This window comes from Anneissia japonica, unplaced genomic scaffold, assembly GCF_011630105.1.
Source record: "Anneissia japonica isolate Jap-2015-1 unplaced genomic scaffold, ASM1163010v1 scaffold6406_len342834_cov151, whole genome shotgun sequence".
In the NCBI taxonomy this organism is placed as follows: domain Eukaryota; kingdom Metazoa; phylum Echinodermata; class Crinoidea; order Comatulida; family Comatulidae; genus Anneissia; species Anneissia japonica.
Window position 1 is genome coordinate 178,389 of NW_022738763.1, and position 15,742 is coordinate 194,130.

At 32.4% G+C, this 15,742-nt stretch overlaps 1 protein-coding gene across 1 annotated transcript in view; it reads right to left on the minus strand.

The window, feature by feature from the left end:
- Nucleotides 1-8,176: 8,176 nt before the first annotated feature.
- The window catches only part of LOC117117818 (carbonic anhydrase-related protein 10-like), a 21,613-nt gene continuing 14,047 nt past the window's right edge, over nucleotides 8,177-15,742 (minus strand). The window contains exons 2-3 of the mRNA XM_033262284.1: nucleotides 9,678-9,867; nucleotides 8,177-9,193 (exon numbers count right to left, since the gene is read on the minus strand). Coding sequence (XP_033118175.1) covers nucleotides 9,153-9,193; nucleotides 9,678-9,867 — 231 coding nt within the window. The 3' untranslated portion in view covers nucleotides 8,177-9,152. The remainder of the gene's footprint in view (nucleotides 9,194-9,677; nucleotides 9,868-15,742) is intronic.

Sequence of the window (15,742 nt, forward strand, 5' to 3'; positions counted from 1 at the left end):
TTTGACATGATCTGTAGCTCTGTTTTGTGTTGTGGTGTAGCCATACTGGTTTTATTTCATATTTGTAAATCTGATCTGAAGAATTTTTTTTCCTTTAAAGGGTGGCGATGATGTATAGCACATCAATATTTATTCGTTCATGTAAAAAAAATCTCGAAGACACTAGATCATGCATGTGGCGTGAATATGCAGATTAGGTTGTTTTCAGTAGGTGTTTGTTTTGCCAACGAGAAACACACAGTAATATAATTACACAACAGGGGGAGAATGGTAAAGGAATTAAGAAATCGGTTCAGCAGCTCCACCAAGGCCATATGTTGTGAAAGGATGGGTAATTTATCACACGTCGTGTAATATATTTTCCACAGAATACCGTTTGCCTTGCCATCCTTGCATTGATTTTGCAATCACAGTCAACATAAAAATTAGTTGTTGCAAGTTTCCAACAATTTCTTTTTGTATTTTAGCAAACCATATCTATCTATTTTTTGTAATTTATTTTAAGGATATACTGTATGTAATTAGCAAATAAACTTTGAATTAAAACTCAATATTTAAATTACAGTACATATTCCAAGAAATGTTGAGCGATGCACGACCACACTCGCGCTCTCATCAGGTATACTGCCCCTCTCTCCCCCCCCCCAGGGCCACCCATGCATATTTTGTATATTTGAATAAGTTAATAGCTTTCAATTTGAATTCGGGACCTTTTGATTTGTGGGACGACGCAACTCTAGAACAAAATCAGTCAAGCGTGACCATTCTACTGGTCGTCCTATGTTCTCTGCATACGTAGATTTGGGAAAATTTCGTCCCAGAATCCACGCAACAAGGAGAACTTAACGTTCTTGCATGCGCAGATGACTTTTAGCGACGTCATTACGTTCTACACCCTGCCGTCATCGTGCAAATGAAGACTCCCTATTATTAGAATGGGAGAATATTTTCATCATCAATTATTCATATATCATTTCTATAATTGTTTTGCCCTGTGCTTCGTTTAAAGTTTATATTTTGCCCGTTTAAATAATAGTTTTTTTATTTTCATGATTTTATCAAAAACAGTATATCTTAGAAAAAAAATAAAATTTCAAATATTTTTTGTTAGCTGACCATTCAATAATATTTATATACAGACATATCTTTTATATAAAATGTTTATTTGTTACATCAAACAAAATTCTTCCAGATGTAAGTGTACAACGTCCCCCTTGATATGATGTAGATTTGATTTAAATTGTAATATAATTATGTAATATTAACTTATAGCTGATTTGAATCTGATCGTTGTATTTGTGGCAAATATCTTTGGATGTTTTTTCACAGATTTGGAATCAGTCGGCTTCCTCTTGTAAAGAATGAGTTCAAAATAAAAAAAAAAAAGATGAATACATTTTTACACATTGTTTTGTTCTTTTCTTTGTGGCTAGTTGTTTAAACAATTTGTTGATGTGTTCATGCTTGCTTGCTTGCGATTGGTTAGCACATTTTTTACTAAGCCCCGCCCCTTGGATATTGTTGCCAAGGTCCTACAAACAGTGTAGGAGCACAGATGCAGGATACACCTGTTAACAATCTTATGAAATCTCTAAATTGGAAGTATGTAAATCAACAATGGGAAGAGAATATACTTATTATGACCTTTAAATGTTTAACAGGCACAGTCCCTGAGTACTTAAATAATTTTTATGAGCAAATGGACAATTATCACAGTCTAAACACACGGAGCAAATCGAAAAATACATTAGTTTTACCTAAATGGAACTATGAATTTGGGGGAAAAACATTCAAATACCGCTCGGTTAAACTGGAACAATCTTCCCCCTGATACTTGCAGTTCAATAAATTCCTTAACTTTGCATTCCTTTAAAAATTTGATTTAATATTACATTTTCATTTTGCTTCTTATGTATACCAAATTTTGCTTGTGTTTAACAAATTTTCTTTTGTTTTTGTATATAATTTCTTGACTTTCATTTCTTATTTTAATGTTTTAACTATTAACTGGACCTTAAGGATGAACAATGTAAAAGTTGATTAAGTATCCAGAATAGAGAAAGATTTCTATCTAACAAGCATGTTTGTAGGATATGCGTGTATTTCAGTCTGTGTTCTGATTGGACAGTTGTTAAGTTTGATTGACGCTTCAGAAAGGTCCGTTTCCTAGAGAATTACAGATGGCTTAGAACCCCTGGATAATTTTAACTGCGCAAATAATCTTGCGTTTTTTTTCCACAAACAGCATAATAGCATCCCCCGGAGTGAAGTCCTGCAGAGATTTGGTTTTTACTCCACGTTTTTCCACCTTTTATTTTTATATTTGTTTTCAAGAATATAGTTTAATAATTGATGCAATCCATATTGACGAATAGCAAAATGGTCATCACCAACAGGTTCAGTGATGTTCAAAAATCAATATTGACAATTTAGAAAAATATATGTTGCGTTTATCTAGCAATATGTACCAACTTCATTGATGGATGTTTGATATTCTAGAGTGATTGTCCAACTTTTGGTCTTGCAAGTAACAGCAGCGGGACGTAAATTTAATATTTCAAGCAATTCAGTGTTTTAAATGTGAACAAAGTTTTCAATTTGGAACTTTTTTTTTGCACCCTTGTGTCCTTTTTTGGTGAGGAATGGACAACACATGTGTACATATTGTCATTTTCTGAATCACAGATCTGTCATAATACCATTTTGTTTATGATTCGTTCTACTTTTGTATGCATTATATATCATTTTAAAAACTCTTCTGCGACTGACAGTGCCTATTTACGTACCAAGTAGGCTGGAAAACTGCAAATCTAAAGCTTTCGATAAAATTTCATTTCTATCAACATAGACCTAAGTGCACCTTTAAGATATTGTTGCTAATATTCTTAAAAAATGATGGCAGTAATAGTCATAAACTTGTGACATGTTTGTGTAATATTCTTTTGTATTCCTGCCTCCATATTGAATAACACATTCTGATTGATGTGGTTCTGGTGATCCAGCTGCAACATCACAATGTTTATTGTTTTAGAGAAGGTACTGCTTAATCATTTTTTTTTTTGACATAAACAAATAATATGTTGTATTTATATAGCGCTTAATGCCAACAAGGCCTCTAAGCGCTTCGCATTACTACCCCCATTCATTGCATTAAACGCCTATGGGACACATCCCCCTGGGGGAGTATTCCATAAAGTTGCAGCAGCTACTTCAGCGCATTTTGGCATTTAACCCTACCAGGTACCCATTTATACTCCTGGGTGGAGAGAAGCCAAACCGTTCCTACTGTGCCAAGCCACTTCCACGAAGTGGTTTGTGTGTGGTGCATCCAGAAAATGCAATACAGCAAAGTTGATTACTGTGAATGATCATGTACACAATGCTTTCGTGTGCACTATAAAAGAACTCAGTACATCATTTCGAGAAGAAAGTCATTGATCGACTTACTAGTTCACATACCAAGTGCTATGAGCATCTTGTTTGATGGATACAAGTCTACTATATTATTTTTATTATGTAAGTGCCAAAGAGCTTGGAGGCTTATTCGTCAGAGAAAAAAAAAACATGATTGTAATTTTTACATTAAGACATCTATTGAGTAAGCCTTTCAAATCCCCAAAATTGTCACAAGCTTTGCTTTTGGATATTCTCCCAAGAGATTCTTGGTGGCCCATGGCTTTGCCCACTTATGCTCTAGTTGGGAATTTCATATTACTTATTTTGGTATCATAAAGTGTGTTGAAGATAGGCCCCTGACTTGTGTTAAGGAAATGAGTTGTTTGATGGTGCCTAATGTGAAATGTCAGGCATGTGTAATTGTAGGTTTACCCACACACCTGATCCTCCACGCTCTGTAACTACTGTCTTTTGGTAGTGGAGTCATATTTAACAAATTAAGTGACAGGAAGATGACCATTTTAATAGTTCCACATGATGTAGATATTTTGTTTTGTTTAGTGTTTCACAAACATTTTTTTTTACTGTTAGTGTGAAACGCATTAGTTTTTTTTTTTTTGCATTATGAACTACAGATTAACTTGCCTAACTCAAATAATTTCTAAGTCGAACTTAGTTTACATGCCAAATTGCAGGCTGTGTTTTCCATTATTTAACAATCTGTAAGTCAAATTTTATCTAAGTCGAACAATTTTTCAATGCCATTTTAGATTTGACTTGGGCGGTAACAGCATCTAAGGTTTTCCCCCATAGAATTTTGCATACATCATATATTTTAAGAGTAACGATGGGAAAAAATAATGTAAACCAAACAAGAAGATTCAAAATGCATATGTTTATTTTAATACATCTGTGAGAGCATTATTACAAGGAGGGAATATTGCCAATGGTTCACTAGTTACCTGTCAGGAAAACATTAAATTCACAAGATGTCACCCACAATCATACACCATCCAGGCATCTTGATTCCTGTCGATGTAGAATACTAAACTTTGTTTAAACATCAAGAAAAAAAACAAGGAGGACCTAGTATTAGTCTTATAATTGATGGGGCTTTAACAATTTATCTTATATTTATATTTGTCATTAAAATGATAAAAATACTATATCTACTAAAATTATAAATTATAAAGTATAAATTAGGTTTCATCACAATGCATTGTAAATTATGTACAAATAATAATTGAACAATAAATTAAAATATTCTCTACTACAGGTACTTTACATGGAATTGAGAAAAATATAGGACAGAATACAAATTTGTGTAAAATTATAAGTATACTCAACATTTGGTTTTTATTACCTATTGCGATCTAAATACTTTACTCTGGTCAAACTGATTGCAGTTGTTGCTACCCCTGGTCATTGGATCAAATTTCATCAAAAGAAATGGCTATTGTTACACCAGTTTCAAAACAAAAAAAGTTATTCAATCAGCTTAAAGAAGATATGTAATGTGATTCGTTTGGACTTGAAGTAAACCACTATCTCTATTCTGGAAGAAAACAGTGGAACTTGATTAAAACAAAGTAGGGTGATGTAAAATACATTATTAATAATTAATATCATCTTGATTCTTACCTACTGATTCCAATTTCTAAATATTCTTTTAAAACTATTTTACAGCCTTTTGTTGTCTTAATGATAGCCACTAAAATACTAATATAAAATAAAACACACATTAATACTTAACTATACTGTTTCTTTTTACAACTACTCTTTATAGACACTTTAATATTACAAGTTTAGTTTAATCTTAACTGTATTTTTTTACACAAATAAAAGTAATGATCTAAATTTTTACATAGTCCTTAGGCTGTACAAATTTATACATTTCTGTTTATTGCTTTGAAAATATCATTAATGATATTTCATTCATAAAAAGAGAAGTCTTCATTTGTACTATTTCAGATAATACACAGTATAAAAACAAAATCACTTAAAAATACATAATGGTAAATTGGTTAAGTGCCCATCCTGAAGCTTGGTAAATGCTTTCTTTGAATATAATAAGGATCATAAAATAGTTATAGGACCATAGATTGTTATAGGACCATTGATTGTCTAAGAAACGCGCAGTAGATTAATCGTTTGATATTGTTTTTTAAACTAGCGTGATAATATCACTTTACATTATTTATATAAAAAAAGTTCTGCTTAACCGCAATTATAACGTACACAAATTAATGTAGAAAAGTTGTTTCAAAGAAATCCATATTCTCTCTTGACGAGAATACTAACCACAAGTTGCAAGTGGATGGTTCACATTTTAGAAATGGACCAAAACATAAATTACAGTTGTTAATTTAGTAGAGGCCCAAGGGCAAATGTAAAACAAGCCGCTCAAAATTTACTGGCGGAGGACAATTGAAAAGGAGAGAAATACGCATTGGATGCGAGCCTTGGAATGAAGCCAGTTATATAACCAATGACAGAGTAAATTGAAAATAGTGTACTGAAGTGCAGACTTATAGGCAATTTGGTCCACAGAAGAGAAGAGTAATGTATAGTTGCCAATATATTTAATCACAGAAATTGCCACTGCTCCAGGCCGTAACTTATACTTTATTTTAGGTAATTTTACTGACACTATTCAAGTACAGTACATCCGATTCATTTTCGTGTATTTATTTATCCAACCTTCGAAATACAAATACATAATAAAATAGCTAAAGCAAATATTTTACTAAAGACCTGTCCAGTCTATCAAATTATATTTAGAAAAATCATCATAACCATATATAGGCACATAATGACTATATATGGGCATACAACATTTTTTTTACAATGTGGAAAGATCAGTTGCCCCTGAAAAGCTGGCACATTATCTAAATCAACTTCATCCATTTGAACATAATACACAATAAAAATAATTGGAATTCACACTTGGATTCTGACCACACCATTAAACTGGATCATGGATTTAACAGTATAATGTACATATATCGTTAGTCTTATTTACTTGGTCTGTGTTGAATCACAGATTCAACACAAAAAAAAAATATTTATTTGATTTACTTGATCCATGTTGGAACATAAAGCTGTTTAACGTGTGAGCAACCACTGTGTCAAAATCATAATAAAAAGCTGTTAAATAATTTTTTTCATCATTATGGCAACCGTTTTGTCAGTTGCCAATGTACCTGTTCTTAAATGGCCCCTCTGTATAAAAACTAGTACATAACCTTTTATTCAGTGACCATGCATGGACAGGTGGGCGAGGCTTGTATACGTGATCATTAGAATAAGATGCAAAACTAAGATGCAGTACTTCTGCTATCAATAATCATTTTGATTTGCACCTTCTTACAGATGGGTGGACATATGAGCTGTCAATCAAATGACTAGATAAGATGAAAATGTTTTTGATTTGCTCCATCTTGCAGATGGGAGGGGCTTATGAGCTGTCAGTTAAACCAGATTAGGATGAAATTGTACCTTCTGGGCGGGACTTTATGAGCTGTCAATCAACTGACTAGATCAGGATGAAATACAGTAGTGTATATTAATTTGTCCGTACCTGTAGATGGGTGGGACTAGCTGTGATGATTGCTAATAAGAAATGTTAATATCTTGATTTATGCCAGTAGGCAGAACCACAATGTCAATCAAAAAGACAGGATACTCTACATTTGCATATGAGTGGGTCTATTTTATTGCATATGGGGTGGGGGTGGGGGTGGGTCTGCATTTGGGGTTTTTGCATGGGTAGGTACCCTTTAGAATGCTTGCACACAAGGAGGGCTGTACTATAGAGATTGACCAATCACAATTAATATTCTAACCAAGATATTATTGATGTTCACTACAAATATCTATAAGACACCCCCTAAATAAATTTAATAATACAATGTACACTATATGTATGATATAAACAATTTACACAAAATTTCATAAAATGATGAAGATTATATATACAAGAGTATATATAACAATTTTTCCATCTGTTTCTATATATTATTATCTTTTTTGGTTGCCTAAAAATGTTTTGGGTGCTGTTACTTTCAGATAGAATGAATAATGTGTACAAATACACTCTCTAAAGTTACAGAAATAACTCTAGTAGTCTGTTATTTATTTAGTATTTTATTTGTACTTGTGTACAATGTAGACTTTTAAAGAATAACTACTTCTGCGTTTCTCAATTTAATTATTCACCTTAAATTACTGAAAAGCTTATTTAAGTTTGCATGTCTTCATATGCAATAGAAAATTGCGCAAGACATACAGGACATCATCGCGATCTCGACGTATGTTACCGTTTTGTTCTGAAGCTTCTCGTACAGGATAACTGCGAGAAATGAAGACCTGAACGCACAATGAAACAGATACGCAATCGGTTTGAAGATGCATCATGTATAGATGGTCAAAAAACTACAAGATGCAATTTTCATAATTCAGTTTGAACCAATGATACAATTTTTGCATCTCTTCTCAGGTGATCTTTGTACAAATTTACTTCAGTGTTTAGTTGATATATCTTATATAAATATTTATAAATATATGTATACTAATGTTTTACCTATATATGTATACACATACATTTATATTACATTAACATAAATTAACAGCATGGGTGACACAAAATTTTTACATTTTATGTGTAGTATAAGATATACGTGTATACATATATACATCTAGATGTGTATAAGAGACAGGTCTTATTTACTTGGTCTGTGTTGAATATATACGTATATACATATATATATACGTATATACATATATATATACACGTATATATATATATATATATGTATATTATTTATACTAAATAATATACATTATTATATACCACATATATTCATAGATTCTAGGCATCTGATTGGTTAAAAGTGTAGGTGTAATTTGAATATGCCCGGGGCATAAGTATGCTTCAGCAGTCATTTTTAATTTGTACAATGCAACATAACTAACAATAACATAAGCAAAATGCTAGGTCTGCTGTAGAGGGCGTATCTGCTATTTACCATACAGATCTGACACAGATGAACCGTGGACTATTTCACTAGGCCAAAAATTCTATTTTAACTTATCAAATGCCTAGGATCTATGTCACAATAAATACTGCCAGCTGTTTTTAAGTCATGGTTAAAAATATAGCACCTTGGTGATTTTGAGACTGTTATGTAATGTGCTCCTTGACTTTGTCATGGGGCATTGTACAGTCTCGAGACCACCTTGGGGTATAGTTTTAACTATTACCCTCAAACCACATTCAATATTTGTACATCATATCATATCATCATCATCATATTTGTATCCTGTAACCCAACACCATGCATGGTGCGCCCTCAGGAGGTGCCCCCCCCCCTCTCTTGGCAGCATGGCCATTCTTACCGGTTCTGCGTGAATGTCACGTAAATAAATTCCATCACAAGTTCAGTCGTGTTCATCCTTGGTTTTTCTTGTGTGGTTTATTTGCTTGACATTCACGCAGAACCGGTATGAATGACCATGCTGCCAAGAGAGAGAGGGGGCGGCCTCCTGAGGGCGCACCATGGCATGGAGCAGTGCGATATATCATTGTAGTCACATTAAAAAAATTCCAGATATGCTAAAGCTTGCGCTGACCACATTGTCTTCAGTGACCAAAGTCCAACCTTGTTGTTAGGGCAACAGTCATCGTTAAATCTTAGGTTTCTCTAGTGATGTATCAGCCAACCATTAACTACCATAAGCGTCTCCAACGGCAACCGCTATGATTTTGTATTGGATGGTACAATAACGGCCTCGTTTACTGCAAAAAATAAAAAATGTTTATACATAATTTGGGGTTTATTGTTCCACATATAGATATTTTTTATGATTCAATCGCGCAACATAGTTTAATTGCTGTATGAGTACGCAAATACAAACAACATCAGGCAAATATATTTTTAATGATTTTCATCCAACCAACCAAAATTATACTTCTGCTTATCATCAAAATTAAGTTATGTATTTTTATTTTAAACAATTATCTGAGATAAAGAATTTGTTATGACTGCTATATAGAAAAATTAAGTATTTCAGACATCGTATTTTGGCCCCTGTGATTTTTTGAGACACCTAAGCTTAAATCACACCACTAAGAATGGTACGTAAAAAAGGAAATCCCAAATTTATTGGCAGAGGGAAGGTGAAATCATGACACAAGGCCAATTAAAATTTCACTGCTTTTGAAACCACGTTAAGGTATATTTGAAAGAAAGAAAAAAATAAACCAAATGCACATTTCTTACCTTTATAAACAACAACTCGCTTAGACACTGGACAACTCTCATCCGGGTTCTCTGCAAATATATTTGTTCGTAGCATTCGATTCCCAAGTCCAGATGGCGGACGGAAATTATTCATCATTTTTGCTTTAACGGAATTGTCTATAACACTGTCTTTGGTATCTGTGCGTAGTTCTCGTAGACCATGAGAAAACTGAAAGACAAAAACCGATGATAAACATGTTTTCTCAGACTAATTTTATTTGATCCTTTAAAAGCAAATACATTTGAAACTGTTAAAATAGTTTTAAAATGGTGAAAATTTAAAATACAGTAAAGAAAGTTGTTAAAATCATTAATTGTATCAGTTGATCATTTATTTTAGTTCATTCATTAGATACATGTAGGACCTTGGTGCTTTATATTAAATACAACGGAATGTGCATAGATAAAACAATAATAATCATAATAATGGTAATAATTATAGTAATAAACACCACAATTAATAGCCATAATGATTAATAATAATGATGATAATTAATAACAATAATGTTTTTCTTTAATATATAATTAAACTAAAGATTTGAAGACTAGATGAAATTCTTCCAAGTATAATAAAATAATACAAATAACACAATAATTGATAACACATTTGTTATATATTACGCACTCTCTTCAGTAAACTTTTTCCATTTAAATCTAATGTAAATTAACACATACCAGGAATGCGGAGTGTTGGAGTGTTCTTTAAATCATCGTTAATTGCTAAATACATGGAGCACAAAATGGACACACTTTGACACTAGTTATCCAAAGAATTTGACTTGCTCATTAATCTTGCCTCTAAACTCCTAAACATTGCCAAAGCATACCACTAAAAGCCCTTTATAGGATACTTCAAATTCCAGATTTAGATAGGCTACTGGAATTGGTCACAAATAAACTATGTTGTGTATTTGTTATTTCCTGAAGGTTTGCATGTTGAGTATCGATAACAAAATTGTTACACCTTAGGTAATCACAGGCCAGCTTCTGGTCTTGAAACAAAAAGAGATATGAGATTTTGATTCTCTAAAACATTATCACACTGTTGCTGTTGTACTAATATCATTCAGTGACGTAACCACAGTGCTGTTTTGTTTACGGTAAATATCGTAAGGCGGTCACCTAGGGGCCTCAAACAGGCCCCCCAAATTTGTACAAATTTTTAATCAAGCTCACTTGCATACCAACCTATATATAAAATGGTATTTTATTCAAAAGTAGTTCAGCAACCACTCCATGACACTTGCACTACCTATTCTACTGAAAATTATTAGGGACTTGAACTACCATTTACCAAAATCCAGTGCTATTACTACTATTACGGCCATGTAACCGAACAAACTTGTTCTGTTTCCCGATGGCGAATAAGACCGCAGTTATGTCCGTTTGTGATCTCTACTATAAGTTTGGCACGGAGTTTAGCAAAAAAAATTATACTGCTGTGATGATACAGGACTTGGCAGGGACGTTAACTACCAATTTCACCTGGTATTTCCCACACTTGTGCTACCAAGTTCTCAAAAATACCCCCGTATATATGTGGCACCTACCCGTATAGAAATATTTAAGAGTGAGCCCCCCCCCCCAGGCCATCCAGAAGTGCCAAATTCTAAATTTTCTTACCTCAGCTTCAACCAGGGTGGGACTGAGGTGCTATAGACCCCGGTCCGCAACATTTTTAGCCCACAACCCAAATTATCAAGCACTCAGACGCGACCCATCAAACCCAAAGTCAATAATTCATATCCGTCGTTTTATACGCGTGAGGAATAGGTATTAGAATATACAGCCTACTTCATTTATTTGGCAAAAGATACTATCGCCCGCAAAATCAATTTAATACCACCTAAAAATTAAAATATAGCTTTGAATTACTCATTTAACAAAACCACGCAAGTTATCAAATTTTTAAGTCCATTAAATATTTGTAAAAATTATTGGTTTACAGAATTCTACTATACACAAAATTGTAAGATTTGCTGCCAGAAATTTATGGGTTATGCGAAGACAAAGACACATTGAATTGAAATTTTTGAGCTGAAAGCCAAACACATTGAAATGAACAAAAATAACATCCTGAAGTACAAATGTTTTGATACTACCTGTAGTATATTTTTCAACATCAAACTTTGATTACGCACACGTACAAAACTACACTGATGCATATGCCACACTTCAATTGCACTTTCGTTACTGTAATTTGATTTTGTTTGTCCTCGCTCGTATTAAGTTTTCACGATATGAAGACGTTCTGCGACCCAATCATTAGGTTGCGCCCCATAGGTTGAGGAAAGGTGGTATATACCCTCTACCTGTAAAAGTCCCTCCCTGGGCCCTCTCTATTTCAAATTGTCTGCCATTTATTTCATCTTTAAAACAAGGAACAAGTACATCTAAAATCCCACGATGGAATTGGTGACTGGGACCCAAAAAGCGCCACCAGTCTCAAAAAGTCACAGGGCCCCCAGCCCCATGTTACACAGAACTAAATTTATGAAGCAGTCATAGCTACCAATATGCTCCGTCCCTAGTTTAGTGGTGTAAAGTTCATTGGATGTGATATTTCTATTCAGCATCCCCTCTCCCCTTTTTCAAAATCACACTCATTGTGCTTTATACATATCATGCCTTCTTGGAAAGCATTAATATTCACCCTCAAACTTTAAATACGAAAAAAAACCCATGTATTTAATTTCCTCATCATCTAACGGTTTCTCATGTTTCAGAAACTAAACAGTCCAAATGCTAAAGTTGTAGTATTCCTAAGTATATATCAGATTCATTAGATCATTAATTTAAGATACATATTGTTGGGCTTGATTAACATACTAACAGTGTATCATTAAAAATGACTCCCATTTATATTTCATGAAATCTTATATTAATTCAAAAACTTAATGTTGTTCTTGGAATCATTCCCTGGGGATCATGTTTGTCCCAGAGAAGTCATTTTCGTATTCCACAACAGTAGGATTATACCTCCTTCTTAACATAGTCTTAAATTGGCCAATGCGTGTTTTTTAAAGTAGCACTTAGAAATCCAAAGTGCTTGATTCTGTTCGTTCTGCTCTGCATTTAATGTCGGATGGGAAAATGTCGGATGGGAAAAAATCCACAAATAAATATGCATGTGATAGATTGATTGCTCAGCCATGTTAAGCTCCATTTATACTATCAACATTTTATGTGAAATATATAGGATTTGCCCATTTTAATGTGAATGGGATAAAAAAAAAAAAGCCAATCATTTGAATTGCCATTCTACTCACAACTCGACATAATTGATGTGACATGAATTCTTTTTCAAAACAATAAAAATGTTATCATCAAATTTATAATATGGCAAGTACTGCAGGTTTATACTTTATATATAGTAACATCTGAAATACAACAAAAATGTATTGTTCTGCAAAATAATTCCCAAACATAAAATATGAACAAGTTGAAACAATGGAAAAAAAAATATTTTTCGAAGAGTATATTGCGTTCTTTAAAGCCAGGCTGATAGTCGGTGGCAGTCATTAAAAAAGATACACTGCACATGTCATGTCATCGCGTCCGCCGACAACTGGCTTAACGCATATCTTCCAAAATAAAAATCTAATGGGATAATTTAATTTTAAAAACCGAGCAAAAGGTTTAACAGTTGATCCTACTTAAGTACAGATTACAAGACCCCTTGGATTTTAATGTGTGAAATCCGTCCACTTTAAATGTTTAATAGTCATAAAGAACATTAATCCCATTTAACAAAATGCTCCTTGAAACAAATTATTTTCAGAATAACAATTTTTTTTTCCCACCCCATTACTTACATTTAAAAAAAAAATCTAATGGGATAATTTAATTTTAAAAACCGAGCAAAAGGTTTAACAGTTGATCCTACTTAAGTACAGATTACAAGACCCCTTGGATTTTAATGTGTGAAATCCGTCCACTTTAAATGTTTAATAGTCATAAAGAACATTAATCCCATTTAACAAAATGCTCCTTGAAACAAATTATTTTCAGAATAACAATTTTTTTTTCCCACCCCATTACTTACATTTTAATCATACAGGTACAATTTACTTATTTTTTTTAATAGATTGAGTGTTTCTCACCACTTAGAAATTATTTATGGATGGATTAGCAACTTTAAATGATCAATTTACAAACTAAAATTTCATAGTTTAAATTAATTTTTTCCATCAATTTGAACTTGAGAATATTGTCTTTTGAAGGTCAAGGTTAATATCAATTACATATCTATGTCAAAAGGTTGGAAATGGACAATTATATTTGGTCTTTGAATTTCGCCTGGGGTTATAGAAGAATTTGCCTTGAGTATTTGCTAAATTGTTCTCGTTAATGGAGTAGAATTTAAATAAAGCAAGAATTTTAATAAGGAAAACAAATTATGTGAGATATTATTAGATATTGTCAGTTTTGTTTTGATAGCTTTTGGCAATTATAATTTATTGATGCATTTGGTTAATTTTTTGGATGTATGTGATGGTCAATTTAATAACCTTGGATCTTAAGCAACTTTTCTAGTAGTTTGAGGCTTCCTGGAATTATTGAGTGATTTGTTTGAAGGATTTTTTGAGGGACATGAAAGTATAATGGCAAACCAGAAGCGGAAACCCTAAACAGTCACTAGGAATTTTGCTATAGTTATATATATATATATAATGTTTGAGTAAAATTTTAGTTAGGAAAAATCTGATTTTTTTTATATATTATAAAGATTTATAAATATAATACGGAATTGCTAGTTTAACTGAATTTAGTCATTCCTAAGCATGAAAAAATGTATGTGTTCCACACAAAAAATAAATGCAGATGAATTGTTTGATTTTGCGACAGGTCTGCGAAGAAAAATAGTAGGCGCCGAAAACCTTAGCTTATCCAACACTGCTAGGCTAGGCCTAGCCTTACTTCGATTTAGGTTCTGTTATCACACATAAAAACGGCCGACATGATATTTTCCGTTGCTAGTATTGACACTTGTGAAATATAACATTTCATAGGGATTATTTTAAATCAGTTAAAAAAACTGATTCCGACCGAGATTTTGACACGTAAACAAACATGTCTCAGGCCTACTCGAACGACCGCTTGTGCGAGATGCGAAGTACAAAAACTAATCCCATTAGAGAGGGCACACTTTATTGACTGTATAAAGTATACATAAAAGAGAGAGTATTCCAGCAGATGCGATCTGCAATCTCTGAATTTGCCTAGTAACGAAGAATTCTTAGAGAAAATGGTAATAATTTATGAGATATAGTCTGTATTCCTCATTTTTTTTTTTATTTTGCGTAAAACTAAAATTTATGCCAATATTTTTTCATGATTTATAGTAATTAGAGTAATGCATATGCATCTTTTCTAAAAAAAAAATGGGGCTTTAAATACATCTATATATATATACATAACATATAATAGATAACTTTCTATATTTATGTCATTCAGTAACCATAGAAAGCCATAACGATTTTATGAAGACAATTTTTAGCCACTACACTAGTATAAATATAGGCCGCTTCTCAGTTTATTTAAACGTGTTCACAATCATGTACTAAACTGAATGCCTATGCAAATATATTTTTAGCACGCTAAATGTATATATATACTCACAGATTAATAAGCTGTGTTACAATCTGTACAGTATATTACTGTGATTTATCGCATATAAATTATGTAATACACTTTCATATAATAATTGACTACCTTTAAATTTGTATGCAGATAAACAGATAGACTAGTTAAGGTAAATGCTGCCCTCACAGTCCTTAACAATTTATAAATACAATTGAATCTGTTAAACAGTGAAATAATTTGTGCACTTAAATATCTTATAATTATAATTTTTATTAATAGAATTATCATATTTAAGTAAACCTCTCAAAATCTAAAAATATGATATAATAAATACAGTAAATATTATTATTAATAAAATTTTGTTAATTTTTATTTCTATAGCGTTTGTACTATATTTTAATTCTAATGATTTTCTTATACTTTTTTATTTTTCATTTAAGTATCATTATTTTATTATA